This window comes from Emys orbicularis, chromosome 3 (assembly GCF_028017835.1).
Source record: "Emys orbicularis isolate rEmyOrb1 chromosome 3, rEmyOrb1.hap1, whole genome shotgun sequence".
Lineage (NCBI taxonomy): Eukaryota > Metazoa > Chordata > Testudines > Emydidae > Emys > Emys orbicularis.
Window position 1 is genome coordinate 52,842,347 of NC_088685.1, and position 16,348 is coordinate 52,858,694.

A 16,348-nucleotide genomic window follows, 5' to 3' on the forward strand; every position below is an offset into this window, starting at 1 on the left:
GAATTGCTGCTTCTTGTTAGGAGGTTCATTTCATTTCCCATTGCTCCCAATTTCATACTTGCCAGCACTGAAAATTTTCAAGTGGAGTATATTGAAGTAGACTTCAGTTTCACTACATAATTTCTGTATTAGAATTTTTTTAATCCTTTCACAATCTTGTTGCATGTTTTTTAACTAAATTAATATGGCACGAATGAACCGCCCAGCTCCTGTGGAAATCACCTACAAGAACATGAGATTTCTTATCACACACAATCCAACCAATGCAACCTTAAACAAATTTATAGAGGTAAGGTCTGTTGGACGGAATGCTTATTTACAATACATGTAATGCTTAGACTAGTTCATATTTAATAGTAATTTGTTTTAACCAATCAAACTTAACTCTTAATTACTCTTCATATTGCTTTAAGACTTAATAGAGCAGTTTTCAACCTTGGTTTGGGGGTGTGTGTCTGCAGACTATGTCTAAGATTTCCAAAGGGGTCTGCATCTCTATTCAAAAATTTTGGGGGTCCTCAAATGGAAAAAAAGTTGAAAACCACTGATATAGAAACTTTTCAAGCAATGAGGCATGCTTTACAGAGTTCCAAATTATAAATATGGAGATCATTCCTCATCCATTTTTGAAGTGAAACATAGTGATGCTGTCATCGACAAACACTTGCAGAACAGGCAGGAAGCAGAGAATATGTGATCTAACTGAAGCAATGCAGAACCCTGACTGTGTCTTGGTTATCTCCTCCTTTTTGAAAAAGTTGTTAATGAGTGGTCAGTAAGGGCACTAGCTTTGTCTCATTTTAAGCAGCACAGTTCTTCACTGCCACTGATTCAATAATGACATTGAGGGAGAAGTGCCACATACCAAGTTACTAGCATAGCTTCTGAAGTACTTGGGTTTTCCCATGGAAGTCTGGCCCTGCATAAGTAACAGCACAGCCCAGGACAATGTGGTTGCAAGCTGTACTGTATATGCACTTTCTATACAATTAATGGTGTCTTCCTTCCAAAGGGTCAAAGTCACATGGTTTCAGTTCAATTCAAAGTGTGGTAGGTGTTTGTCTTCGCTTTACATTTGTGGGAAAGAGGACACAGTTTGTCTTGCTGATCATGCAAGAAACTTTTGGCAGACGTATGTAACCGAGATCAGATTCCCATTCCTGTGCTTTAATCACTGAATAAGATCCTGAGTATATAAGAGAAACAATCTTAACAGGCAAGCAACATCAGTGCTTCATTCATATCTACTATGAAGCTAAGGCTCTTTTACTAATTTACTCATTATCTTAGTTTTCATCATGGAATTCTAGTTCAGGATTATTTATGAGTCCATTACTTTTGTAGTACAGCAGTGTTCAAAAGTCCCAGTCATACTAGGCACTATACAAACAAAGGAATAGACAAGTTCCTTCCACCAAAGAGCTTACAGTTTAAAGACAGATGAATGTAAGAAACAATAGTTGGGATGGAAGAAGAGGTAACATAATATGGAGTTACACAGGCTGACAATGTGTACACCTCAGTTATTCCAAATCACTTAATGTTTAGCTATCACTTAGGCATTCCATAGAAAACCATATCTCCTAGTGTTTTCTTCACATTAGTTTCCTTTGTACTGAACATAGTGACCAGGGGATGTTGAAGCTAGTTAGATGAAGACTATTTTCCTATTTGCAGTTGTAGTTTTTGCTACCCAGGGAGTGATTTATAGAACAGAGTCAGCTGAAGATGTATTACAGTGAAACTTAACAAAGAAAAAGTTATCATAAAGCAATACAAGATAAAGCTTCCATAACGACCAGTTACAAACAGAAGCCTACTTTAACTAAAGACAACTAAAATGCTGAAAGCTGAAAGGCTAACTACAGCTTCCTGAGTAATAAAAACCCAGAGATGGAGGTACTTGCATTTGATTAAAACATTAGGGTGGGGAACCCTAAAACTACTTTAAAAATAATAACCGCAATTCTCATTCAGTGGCATCATATAGATTTATTTTTGCATCTGTTTTTAGCATAGCTCCTAACATACCATAAAGAATAAATATGACTAGAGTAATTTAACTCTTTACCTTTTGACAGTCTGGAAGCATTCACTGTAGATTATTACTGACTTGATAATCAGTGAAAACTAACTTTACACTGAATGCTTCTGGCAGTAGGCAAGCAGCACTCCTGCAGTGACCAGCTGGGAGTAACATTAATGTCAGTGCTCATTCTTTTGTGCTAAAATAATCGGTTCTGCAGTAATATGCTCGCTTTACAGATTGGATACTGAGTCATAAAAATTAAGTGATTTACCCAAAGCGTCACAGGAAGAAGCATATCAGTGTTTCCCGTATTGTCTTAAAACTAACTACGGAAATGCCAGTTGAAATTGTAAACTCTTCACAGGAGGGGCCATCTCTTAATCTGTCCAGTGTCTAGCATAATGGGATCCTGATTGTGTTTGGAGCCTCTTGTTATTACTGTAATACACAATGCATTGTTTAGAACTCTGTGCTACCAAAGGTAGAACCAATTTAAGGAACTCACAAACTTTTTATATTTTGAGAATTTTTTTTAAGGATCAGCATCTGATGCTGATTTACAATGAAGTAAACAAAATAACAAGAGCTACACTTTAAACATTGTTTACCAAATGGAAGACAATTGGGGGGTGGGTAGAGGGGAATCTTATTGAAACTTCCGAAAGATGTTAATACTGTTAAAGTACAAAAAATACTTTGGCTTTGCCTTACTGAGAGAGTCACGTCAGCTGATTGTAAAACAAGGTAATTTTTTCCTTCTTAGGAACTTAAGAAGTACGGCGTTACCACAGTAGTAAGAGTATGTGAAGCCACGTATGACACCGCACCAGTGGAAAAAGAAGGCATTCAGGTTTTGGTGAGTGGCTTAAAAAGACCCACTTTAAGGCTTTATCAGACATGTAACATTCACAAGCTCTTAATGTCTGCTGCAAATTCATGAATGACCTAAACTCTTTAATTTTAAGATTTCTCATGGAGCTTCCTTACTTCAACTTTTTTTTGGCAGGGGGGAGAAGAAGAACCTAGCACTTAAATTAAGAGTTGAAAGGTGAGACTTATCACTTAAAAGCCCAAATCATCCTGAGTAGCTGTACTTGGTAGGTGGAGATGGCACTTAATAAACATAGAACAATATAATGTGCCTATGCTAAGGAATTTACAATGTGCAGGCTATGCTAGGGAAACTCTGGAATAATTATCCACTTGGTAACACTATTTCAGCTAAGTTGGTGTGAGCAACATTAAGTGCTTAGGGTGGACAGATAACCAGTGTGCACTGTAGTATAGTGCTCTATCCCTTCCCAAAAGTTGGCTTATAAACACAGGAAATTCAGGGCTTGTTTAGCTTTTTTTTTTTTTTTTTTTTTTTTTTGCATTAAAAGCTTATTAATAGGAATATCATACTTATCTAGGGGCTAAATTTGGTCTAATGTCTTTGGGGCAAAGGTAAGTGGAAGTAGAGGGTCCCCTAACATTGGCACTGATATGGTTCTGCTACGAAAACAGGAGAGGGCAGAATTTGGGGAGCCACACACAGCCAAAATTTCCCGCAATTGCTCACACGGGTTCAGCTCCCTAGCAGTTCAGTGGTGGAGTGTGCTAATGTAGACATGGCACTGGCACCTGCCTCAGTGCCAAGTATAGAACTGTTAAGACCTGTCTGAGCATGGTTAGATGATAGTGTCGAACTTTGGAGACTTCCTGAAGTCTTTTCTACAGTAGCCCTTCCACTGTTCCGTGGGTTCTTAATGTGGTGACATGAACAGATGCTGGGGACAAGATGGTCAAGACCTTGCATATGGCTAAATGGGAGATGAGTTCTGGTTGGATATTCGTTACAAAGGTGGCAGGGGTATGTCTCTGTGTAAAAAGTTAAAAACCATTGCACCATTGTTGCTACTGCAGGAACTGAACTGACTGTAGCAATGATGAAAATTTGAGACCAGAAAGGCTAGTACAGATGTCTGCTCCAGGAGTGCAAAGGTGCCAGAAGGCAACCTAATCTTCATGTTGAGAATTCCCCTAGTGTGGAGCAGTCCTTGGATTTCTAGGCAGTGGAAACACTGAATATTTGGCCACACATCCCTCTTACCCTCTGTTCAGAGTGCTACAATGCTCTGCCTATTCTCAGCTGGTGAGTGGGGTGGTTGTTACCAGCTGGTGTAGTTCAGAGCAACCCCACATATTGCTCTAAATTGCTTCAGTGTGAGTTTGAGGCACAGCAGAGAATGGCTCAGTACAGTGATGGGCCATATGAAGTATTGCTGTGCAAACAATAATACTGTAGACTTCAAAATGGGATGTATTTTATTACATATGTATGCATATTGAAAAGCCTATTTTTCTTTATTGCTTATGCTAAGCTAGCAGCACTGTTTTATCCCTCTTTGCATCTGATTTTGTACACTCTTGAAACTATGTACAAATCTCAAAGTTGGAGAGCGGAGTAGCTAGTTAGCTACCTTAATTTTGAAAAGTGAATATACACTTTAGTTATTAAAAGCAGATCGTTCAGAAAACTTTAAATACATATCCACTGAAGCTAGTTTACTGTTGGTATTGTATTGCCAACTTGTCAAGAACTGACCCTGGGGTATTATCCACTAAAATGAGATTTCCCAAAAAGGGGGAGGTATGGTGTACGTTACAAGAGAATGAAAATAATGTATTTAACATGCATGAAACTTTTTTATTGTATTCCAGTAACCAACATAAGTAAACATAGAATAAAGCGACTTGTGTTTGACAGAGATATCAGTCTTTAATTGAATGAACTACCTCCTAATACAAATCATACCTTTCAGCTATATTTCATTAAGTCTAATGACAGGAACTTTAGACTAAGGGGTTATATTGAGGGATGGATTGACAATTGAGGAAACCACTTTACTTTCTCATAGTGGTTAATATTCCCAGCTATAGTAGAATCTGATTCTTTATATGGAAGAAATTTGCCTTTCATTCTAGGATTGGCCCTTTGATGATGGTGCTCCACCATCCAACCAGATTGTTGATGATTGGCTAAACCTCCTGAAAGTTAAATTCCGTGAAGAACCTGGTTGTTGTATTGCTGTACACTGTGTTGCTGGTCTTGGGAGGTAAGTGAAACTTTAAAACAATCAGAACCCTTTGGAACAGAGATAGCTAAGGCTTTTTCAATTCTTTAGCATAAATGTTTCTTTGTAGAAATATAAGAAGTCCTAAGCAGTCAAGCCTCAGAATTTACTTGGAATTTATAGGCTGGGAGATGGAGATTAGTTCTCATGTTTATACAAACCCTTATTCTGGATTACGGTAGGGTGTGAATTTTAAAGTAGAATAGCTATTCTAGAATAACACCATGGTAGGCAAGCCCTAAACCTAGTAGATAGTGTGAAAATACCTGTGCTCTCATGCCTTTCATGCCTTTTCAACTGTTTCTTGATACTTAAAGGAATAAAACAGCAGTATGCTCTAACTTTAACCTTGTTTATCAACTTTTTTTCCCTTTTTTTTAATATATAAACTTGCTACTAGAGCTGGTCAAATAGCAGAAATTTTTTTAATGTATTTAGTCTATTTGCTGAATAGTACTTGACCAGCATATAGAACTGGTCAAATAATACAAAAAAGCTTGTTGAATAATTTATTCAGAAAATACCAGTGAAAATTATTGAATATATTCATAGTATTATTTGACTAGTTCAACTAGCTACATCCCTTGCTCTTGTCATTTCCTTTCTGGCTCTTTAATGATCTTAAGGTATCTGAGTTGTTCCCAGTGTCACACCTTTTTTGTTATCTTTTTCCATTCCTCCTGTTTGGAAATATTGCCAGAATCCTAGTAGCTAGAGGACTTATAACTATAGCCACAGATGGATGTGGGATAGTGAGAAGGAGGGTGATGGCACTGTCCAGAGATAACATTTGGTGAGAATCAAGCACCTGCCTACCGGTAGCTGGGAAAGAGTGTAAGTGTTGAGATTTTTTTTTGTCTCAGAGCTCAGTCCCTAGATCCTTTCTGGGGACTCCATCTTATTCCTATTAGTCATGGGCTATCATATGAATGATTAAATTTCAAGACTTTCTTCTCTGGCCTACTGGAAGGGATACCTTTTTCCCTTTCCTTTCCCACTCCAGAGCTTCCTGGTTGTGTGTGTCTACTACTCAAGTTTTCTGACTGCTGTGAGGGAGTGTCTCTGGTGCTCTACTCCTCCTGTGTAGGCCTCTGAGTTTTAAGTCTTCCCGGGTGACTAGCTCCCATGTGTGTTTGCTGCTTTTAGCTTTCCCAGACAATAGTAGAGTGAAATGGACCTAATTCTTGTCAGCTTCAGTTACTGCCTAGTCTTTTGAATAACAGTGAAAAAGGATAAGACTAGTCAGTTTTTCTTTCTGCTGTCCAAGATAGTATCCAGCATCAGCAAGCATTGGAGCTGTCTGCAGTGTGGAGAATTCTATTTCTCTTTGAAGGCTCATTTCAGTTGTAAGTTAGACATTATTTTTTAATTGAGTTCATATTCTGCAGAAGTTAACAGCAATTGCTCATAAATCTTTGACATGTAAGTGGACTTTCAAACCTTGACAGCAATACCAAATATTAGTTGTTTGACTTCACTACTTAAGATTCAACTTCTTGGATACAAAAGTGACTTCTTGGCCATAATTACATGTTCCATTATAAATTTGTATTTTTGAGTGTTTAACTGTGAAAACATTTCACTTTGGACTGAAATATCTCGTACTTCTCAACCTGAAGAACACTTTGGCAAGTTGGGAAAAATTGTCTCTTGTTTAAAGATATTCGGGCATAAATAATTTGACTTTCACCAGTTAAGACTTCTCAGGTATTCTCTGTATTCCACCTTGCAGCTGCTTTTAAAAATTTGCTTTAGAGCATAGATTTCATTGAGAAGAATTACCTCCAACTAAATTTGAAGTTTTGTTTCTAAATAGTTGTGATCATTACAACTGTTAGACAAAACTGAGTGGGGAAATGGGTTGAAAGTGTCAGTTAGTCAGTGAAGACTCACCTGAGGAAAACATGGTCTCCAAAGAGATTTCTTGCAAAAATTGCAGAGTCTGAATATGAACACCTAAAAATGTAGCCACTTTACTCATGCCATAGTCCTTCATCTCCTGAAATATCACTTTTGGTCAATCTCATTAACATATTGCTTCTCCTAATTTCTTAGAGTAGTTTCAAAAACAATTGGTATACTATGTCATAATCAAGAAGACACAAATTACTTAAATCCATATAGAAGAGCCATTTTATATGCTTTGAAAAGGATCTGCTGAGGTTTAAAATTTGACTCTTTTGCCATGTACATTTTAAAGATTTCTCTTGTTCTTCCAGAGCTCCAGTGTTAGTTGCCCTTGCACTGATTGAATGTGGAATGAAGTATGAAGACGCAGTGCAGTTTATAAGGCAGTAAGTATTAAACTAGTGTCTGCTTATTTGTTTAAGGCTAAAGTAGATAGTGAGGAGAGACTGATCTATATAATATAGATATAATATATATTATATATATATAATATATATTATCAAATATAACCCATATACACAATGCCCTTGTGTAGGAATCTGGACAATAAAGAGAATATGGTGCTATTAAACTTGTTTTTGAGATTTAAACATACAGTACATTTTATTTCCTAAGTAATATTGAAAAACCAATTAAAGGTTTTAAATCAGTGACATTAAATCCGTGGCCCATAGGCCAGATCCCACCCACTTGATGTATTTACATGAGCCATATGAAATGTTAATGTTGGCTTCAGGCTCTCAGTTTTTAAACTTTTTAGCCTTCATAATTGCAAAGATAAGCTTCCAAACAGAACACCTTTAATACATCCTTTTCCTTAGTCATATCTGCAGAGTGGCAGGTATGCAAGAGAAATAATACACTTGGAACTCAGGTTGAATCTGTAGTACTGATAGCTGGAAACAATTCCTCTTGAATTGTAAATCTCATTTTCATAACCGTGTTCAAGAGTAAATATAGATACATGATTTCACTTACCAATTTTCTGATCTTAACTACACTTGAGAGATGCTGCCACAGTTCAGTCTAGTTTTGAATTGGTTTTGTTTAACACTCTGACAGCTTAATGTTTGTAAGCTTAATTTGAGTCTGTCTTGTGTCCATTTTCACAAACTTCCTGGTTTGTACTCACCTAAAACAAAACAGAATACTACTGGTATACCACCACCTCCAGCAAAAAGCTGTATAGGTCAGCCTTAAACCATGCTATGAAGGTTGACAAAGTTGGGTTCCAAATAACCATATGTTCAAAATTCTTAAAAAGGCCACATGTGTGGCAACTTTTTTGTAGGGTTGCATAAATGGAATGTGCTGTTATCACTACCACCAGCTTCTGGTTCAAATGCAATACACTTTTTCCAAAGTAGAGGAATTTTTCCAATAACTTAGTGTTTTGAATGAATTTATCAATGAGGTATTAAGCAAGTGTAGTTAACATTCTTTTAGTACAAAAGAACAGCTTTGATAGTGCCTACAACTACATGAAACTTTTCTCCTGAGGGTTTCCCAAGATGCAGGAGAATGCTCAGTGTGCCTAAGCCTTGCCTTAGAGTACATCTGCTGAAGCACCAAATTCTGAATGCTATCTGAAAAGGAGATTACAATATGGTTACATAAGATCAAAAAACTACAGTGACTGCAACTTGGTACTTCAAAAGAAACAAAAAAAAATTTCCCTTGCTCTGGTTACCATGCCATTAACTATTGTTTGCCCTCAACTATCTTAAAGAATGGGGGTTTTTTAATGATTTTTTTTCCCCCCATGAAGGTTGTTATTTCAGTATAGGGTGACCAGATGTCCTGATTTTATAGGAACAGTCCCGATATTTGGGACTTTCTCATATAGGCGCCTATTACCCCCCACCCTCTGTCCCAGTTTTTCACACTTGTTATCTGGTCAGCCTATTTCAGGAAATATATTTTATTTCAGAAAGTGACCTTGTTTTATTTCTAAAGATGCTCTTCTAACAACTATCTCTGTCATTTAGGAAGCGACGTGGAGCCTTTAATAGCAAGCAACTTCTGTATTTGGAGAAATATCGTCCTAAAATGCGTCTGCGTTTTAAAGACTCCAATGGTCACCGAAACAACTGTTGTATTCAGTAAAGCCAGGCTGCCTTGGAGCTGCTGCTTTGGAGCTAGAGGATGGAAACTAGAATTAGGCAAACTACATGCAGAAAGACATGTAGGGCTGATAAATAGGCTAAATGAAGCTTCCTTAGGAGTCTTTATAGGTTAAAAATATGGCAGAAATGCAACTTGTCTGTGTAGGTTAATATCCTCCTGTTTGGAGAACTAGTAAATGTTTTGCTGTATACTGTCTTTGAAATGTCTCCTTGGTCATAATTTGTATCAACTGAATTATATTTGAATCATGTAGTTGAGTCTTATTAATCTATTTCCCAATAATAAAATCTGTCTCAGTGTGAAGTGTAGAGAGTTTAGGTGCCAAAAAACCCAGCACAATATCTATATTTTTTTCTGTACATTACAGTGTGGTTCTTGTGATGCATGAACTACAACTATCTGGACCTTTCATTGTCCTTTTTCCTACAATCATTTCAATATTGAGGATAGGGCCTATATGGTAATCTGCTTGCTCTCACTGTATGTTTGTCTCCCACAATCTTTGATTTTTACTAAGACTTACAATGACTTTTTTGGTGTCTTTCGGTAACCCTTTCCTTCCATTATCTAAACCTCTGCATTTTACAAATACATCAATTCTCTGGTTACTCGTGTAGAAAATAATTCTTTACATTGTACAGAAGCACACAGTCTTTAATGTCTCCTGACAAAAAGCCTTACATTTTAAATTAATCTTGGCACTTCATGTGCAACTTAACAGAGGGCCTGAAAAGGATGGGAGGGGCTATTTAATATTTCTAGTAAAATGTTGCCTTTGTCTTGTGCAGGAAGTATAGAATATGCCCTTTACTTTAGTAAATATTTTTTTAAAATGTAGAAATGCTTAGTTATTGTAGCTAAAACAATTCTTAATCATAAAATTTCTGAAGATCTTGTAATTTCTTTTACTGTACCTCTTGAAAGTTGTTTACCAACTATTGCTTTGTTGAAAGTGTGATTATTTTTGTTTTGTTTTTTGTTTTGTTTTCCCCTTGAGTTTCTGCTATCAACTGGGCAGACCTGTAATATTTTGTATGCCTTTTGAGCTGCGTAACTTAATATTTGGATACTTGATAATTTGTTTTATTATGTAATTGATAAAATGGTGGTGTGTACTAATGTTAGTTCAACCATATATTTATACTGTCTTGGGAATGTGTGGTTATAGTTCTGTGGGAGAAATAATTTTGCCAGTGTTCACCAGCTTGTAAAATCTAGTGCGAGAGCTTAAACATCTAAATAAATACTGAAATGCACTTAGTGAGTCTGCTGAAATATTTATAGAGGCTTTTAAGACTTAACTGTTTACTCAATCAGAAAACCTAAATATGGATTTAGGAGCTTAACTTTAGGCATCCATTTGTTTATCTTGACCCAAGTGTTCTCACTTCTGTAAGAAGATAAAAAAATATTAATAAATGTATACCACACATTCATACAAAATAGCTGCCACTGACACTCAATTAAAATGTCAGAGGGGTAGCCATGTTAGTGTGGATCTGTAAAAAGCGATAGAGTCCTGTGGCACCTTATAGACTAACAGACGTATTGGAGCATAAGCTTTTGTGGGTGAATACCCACTTCATCTGTGGGTACTCACCCACGAAAGCTTATGCTCCAATACGTCTGTTAGCCTATAACAGGGTTCGGCAACGTTTGGCACGCGGCTCACCAGGGTAAGCACCCTGGCGGGCCGGGCCAGTTTATTTACCTGCTGACGCGGCAGGTTCGGCCGATCGCGGACCCCACTGGCCGCGGTTCGCCGTCCCGGGCCAATGGGGGTGGCGGGAAGCCGCAGCCAGCACATCGCTCGCCCGTGCCGCTTTTCGCCACCCCCATTGGCCCGGGACGGCGAACCGCGGCCAGTGGGGGCCGCGATCGGCCGAACCTGCCGCGTCAGCAGGTAAATAAACTGGCCCGGCCCGCCAGGGTGCTTACCCTGGTGAGCCGCGTGCCAAACGTTGCCAACCCCTGGTCTATAAGGTGCCACAGGACTCTTTGTCAATTAAAATACTTGCCCTTAGGAAGCAATCAAGTTTGAAGTAGCTTCTTTAATGTTAAATTAGAGCTCATGTCGCAAAGATGACTGCAAATGTAAAAGAACACTACATGGCTCTGTATAAAAACACTTAGTTCCCTTGAGACTGGAAAAATGTGTATCAAAGAATTGTAAAGGAATAATCTGAAACAATTCTACATTGACACGGTTGACGCTGTGCCCCAAATAATGTACCCCAAAAATATTTCAGAACTGAAACCTGCTTAAATGTAGGTTTCCAAAATGAGTGTGGTGATGTAGATAGCATCCTGATGAGAAGCTGGAAGCTCTTACCAGTAATAAATTTTGGGCACCTGAGTTAGTCTCTGACAGTAGCCTTGGATGTATGTCCCCATTTCTCCCTGTTGTTGGCTTTAAAAAAAAAAAAAAAAAAAAAAGTGCGTAATTTATTTTTGCATGCATTACTTCTGCTGCACAATTAAAGCACTGATCAAATTTGGTATGTATTCTGCATTTTAATAAAGGAAGAAGATCAGAACATTTAGATGTACATAAAATGGGTGTCTCAGCAATTTCTTACCTATTCTTGCCATGCTACAGCGACCTCTGAAAGATTTCATTGAGGAAGGGGTTAGTCCCTATATAACCAGAGTAGTTAACACAGAATAACTTTAAGAAAATAGAAAATTAACTGAGTTCTAAAGAATACCGTATATTCTCGTTCATAAGCCGAATATTTTTGGTAAAAAAGTGACGCATCAAAGAGCTCTATGGAATCATTTAATTAAATATCTAATACAGGGATCAGCAACCTTTGGCATGTGACCCGCCAGGCAGGGAAGCGGCGGCCAGCACATCCCTCGGCCCGCACCGCTTCCCGCCGCCACCGTTGGCCTGGAGCTGCGAACCGCCACCAGTGGGAGCCGCGATCGGACGAACCTGCGGACGCGGCAGGTAAACAAACTAGCCCAGCCCGCCAGGGTGCTTACCCTGGCGGGCCGCGTGCCAAAGGTATTAGATCAGGGATCGGCAACATTGTGGTTTGTTTACTTGGAGCGTCTGCAGGCATGGAAGGCGAACCGCGGCCACAGGGAACTGAGGGGCTCCATGCCTGTAGACGCTCCAAGTAAACAAAACGTCCTGACCCGCCAACGGCTTACCCTGATGAGCCAGGAGCCAAAGTTTTCCAACTCCTGAAATATAGGGTCATATATGAAAGGGTCATATAGTTTTTGCTATTTTTACCTATCCATTTTGGGGGGTCGGCTTATAAACGAACGGGCTAATGAACGAGTATATACGGTAAGTGATTTTAATATGGCATTGTCAGGAAAGACGAGATCCTTTCAAGAACGAAGAAAGTATTACACAAATATACAGATGCGTCACCTGTGTGTTTTGCAGAGGAATGAGATGATTTGAGCATAGGAACACTATACAGAAAACTAAATTATACAGTTCAGTAGAAATAGATCATATAAAGGAGTAGGAAGTATATCTTAAAACTCTGACCCTCCCCACCCCCTCACCTAGGACAAAAACCACTCAAACTACTATGTAATCTGACTTTTGGGAAATCTGAAAATTGCCAGCTAGTCTTCATACCACTTATCTCTTGTTTTCAGGGCTGCCAAATTCTGAGAAGTTTGAGGGAGATTGGTCACTTCCTTCCTCACCCCTTCTGTTCTCTGCTCCCTCTGTACTGACTATCATTCCTCACTCCAACTTCCTCACTTTTCTCTGGTGGCGTGGAAATGCTGCACACCTGCAAATTGCTGGCTTAGTCCTGTCCCTCAGTCAGCAGTCATACCCTACCTGATTCACATGGGCAGAGCAGGGAGCAGTTGTGTCAATCAGGGAAACACTTGCATGTTAGAGATCATATCTATAAGAAAGAAATGTGCACAAATGTAACTACACTGTAGGTGTGGTGCAGTGGTAGGTAGTGCTGCATAATCAGATGACAATGATGGTTTAGCTTGCTATAGTAAGTCCTGCTTTTCTGCAAGTGAAGCAGATTTATAAGAGGGGTTTGTTCTGTATGTAGAGTACATATTGCATGATCCCTAGCATAGATACAAATAGCAATGTAGCTGGTGAGGTATTATGTAGGCAAGTTGGGTACAGGCATGCCCGAATGTTGGATTATATACCCTACGTGGCTCTTTTATGTGGCCAAGTAGTGCCTCCCATGTGTACACTGTTCTTTTTAGCAGTCTAGTGTCCTGCTGCAAGAGCCTTTCCCCACCACAGGCCTCTGGTAGCAGGGAAAGGCTCTTGCAGCAGGACACTAGACTGCTAAAAAGAACAGTGTACACATGGGGAAAGCCTCTGGTATCTCCCTGGTGCTGCCAGAGCCCTTCTCCCACACCAGAGCCTTTCACAGACACATGTAGCTGCAACCTGCTTTTCACTGTGGTATGTAGCTGTGTGTACTATACATGCTGCCACCAATGTAGACAAAGGTGTAGATGCAAATTTCCTTAATATGTAGACCAGGTCAGAATAAGGAACATACCCCTGCAAATATGGAGTGCGCTCTGCTTTTTGTGTTTCAGAAGAAAGACAGAGATTGAAAACAACATTCATGACCTGTCTGGGAGAAGGAAAAATTCCAAATGTAGGATACTTGCACTTTAGCTTATACTCCTCTGTAGAAATGAATAACTGCAAAGAGAACACTGTTTTTCTTGCTTTCTCAGTAAAAATTATACCTTAAAAGGGAGATCTTTAATTCAAACAGATCCATGCAATAAAAGTAAACTAAACCCTGTATTATTATAGGTAAGTGTCCAAAAAGCTTTTGATTTTTACTTAAGTGAAATAAACAATGAAAGTATGAGCCCTTCCTGGCTGCAATTTGCTTCCTCTAGTGCTGTGCAGAAGTCCTGAATCACTAACTGCAAGCATGCAGGTCACAACCCTGGCTTCCACTGCCCAGTTACTTTTTGCAGGGTAACCCTAACACCCTGCCCCGCCCAATCCCAAATTTCACCAAAATTCTGCCCTGTGATGTCCAGCTCTCTCAGGCAACACTCACAGAAGTTGTTTGCTCCTTTAAAGGGTCAGTAAACAGCAGCACATTAATTTAACTGGGGTTTGATAAATACTTTTATTTCAATCAAAGCACTCAATTGGTTTATAGTAGAAGTAACAAGTTTATTAAATGAAAGGTCATAGGCTTAAGTGATACCAAGTATAGACATAGACATGATAGACATGGTTACATGCAACAAAAATAATAACATGGTTCTAAGACTTAATTTCAGCAAATTACTGTCTTTGCCTCATATTCAGTTCCCAGAGACTTCAACCTCCTTGGTTGAAAGATCCAACATTCTGTGATTTCCGGAGTTCTGGCCCCTTTAACCCCTCAAGAGTTGGATGCCAAAATAGCTTTTTCTTCTTCTATCTTCCCAAAGTTCATTGACTCTGCTTCAAGAGGCAAGAAGCCCTCCTGTGGGCTCAGCTTGCTGTGTCCACCAGGGAGCTGTGCTGTTAATTTTTGCAGTCTTTCTCCCGCCCCCCACCCCACCCCAATTTTGATAGTTAACTAGCCCCGCTGGCTAGTTTGATGGCTTTGTATACCTTCATTGTCTCTGCCTGATGACTCGACTGGTCCGATAAGCTAATATACGTTCCTTTATCTAAGACAGACTATTATGAACTGCTTGCCGAACACTTTAAGAACATAATTCTAGCATATATTTATAACTCTTTGTACATATCCCCATGTGATGTATGTATGGGGTATTAATGATCAGTACGTTGTTAGTTTTCCAATGATATATTACGTGCCACCGGGTATATATAATGAAAACAGAATGTGAGGTGGAGTGAGTATGTTCAGCCTCACAAATTGCTGACACAGAATAGTGAACCACCAATGGGCCTCTATGTCATACCCTTCCACTTCCTGGGCTGAACCAGCTGGCTGTGAGACTCCAGCAGCATAACTGGGGGCAGTTTATGCCACTGTTCCCCCTCCCCACGCCACCCCCACACACCTTTTCTAGATCCACTTCACCTCGAAAGGCCTACAGCTTGCATTCCATAAGCAAAAAACATGGTCGATAGCATTTTAAGTCCCATTCTCTTAATTCCAAGTCCTTAGATGCCAAGAGTACTTTGGAAGCAGCACACTCACCCCCTTGAGTTCTGGAAAAAAGGGCAGTGTGATGTCTCAGCCAACAGAGGCAGGATAGGACACAGGTATAATAAATACAAAGAGAATTCTATATTTCTTATGCCTGGCCATGATTTAGCAGCTCCCTGCCTTTTCAGCTTATAGAATGAGGAGCACAGTCAGTGCTGAACAGTGTTACTATAAGTCCTGCCTCTGATAGAGCAGTTATGGAATAGATTTCTGAACACATATATGCATATATATTTCTAAGCAATGATTCCTCTGACCAGTTGTAGTACTTCCAAGGAGACTCATTCGGTTTCCCTCACCAGAAAGATTTGGTGGCCATTGTGTAACATCTCAAGAGGATACATGGAAAGTGGACAAAAATTATGAGAGTCTGATAAATGAAAATAGTTTAGGAATCCAAGTCCTGATTTTCCATGAGCCTTTTAAGAACTTCAGAATACAAGTTTACTGCATATGGTGTCTACTGCATGGTATGTCTAGTTTACAGGGGTGTCTAATCGCAGGGATGGACTAGATGAATTACTTACACAGTCCTGTTCCTTCTAGTCTAATTGATCTATTATTTTAGTTTAGCCAGCTGAATAGCCAAACTGAAAAATTCATTTCAAGACAAATTGTGAATAAGATACTGACTAATAAAGATACCCATGGATCACCATCAAACTAGAATGTAAAGCTAGGGAAAAATCATTGTTTATTTTAAAATTGAGAATGTTTCCCCCTCTTAATATGAAAAATTGTAAGAGCAGTAAGTTTGACAGCATGAGGGATTCTGGGCCAAATTACATAAAATAACAGTGGGATAGCCAAAAATAAACAAATCCTCACCAATTTCTAACCAGTCAAACCATGGGGTGGCGGGGGGTGGGAGTATTAGGACAGTGGAGGAGGCAGGGATCATGGCCAAATAGCCTCACTTGGTATGTGAGAACTACACACAGTGGAGTTGTGGAACCCATTAAGACACAGTGCAGAGAAAATGGTTACCTACCTCTCGTAACTGTTGTTCTTCG

At 39.1% G+C, this 16,348-nt stretch overlaps 1 protein-coding gene across 2 annotated transcripts; it reads left to right on the forward strand.

Annotated features, from left to right (window-relative positions):
- The first annotated feature begins 177 nt into the window (after nt 1–177).
- Nucleotides 178–10,436, forward strand: PTP4A1 (protein tyrosine phosphatase 4A1). 2 transcript variants are annotated; one of them, XM_065400538.1, is made up of 5 exons: nt 178–289; nt 2,793–2,885; nt 4,997–5,127; nt 7,365–7,439; nt 9,046–10,436. In XM_065400538.1, the coding sequence occupies exons 1-5, from the start codon at nt 185–187 to the stop codon at nt 9,290–9,292; spliced, it is 651 nt and encodes a 216-aa protein (XP_065256610.1). In that variant the 5' UTR covers nt 178–184; the 3' UTR covers nt 9,293–10,436. The 2 variants fall into 2 exon arrangements, with proteins under 2 accessions (XP_065256610.1, XP_065256609.1); XM_065400537.1 differs by having other exon boundaries at nt 9,042–9,245.
- Nucleotides 10,437–16,348: the final 5,912 nt, after the last annotated feature.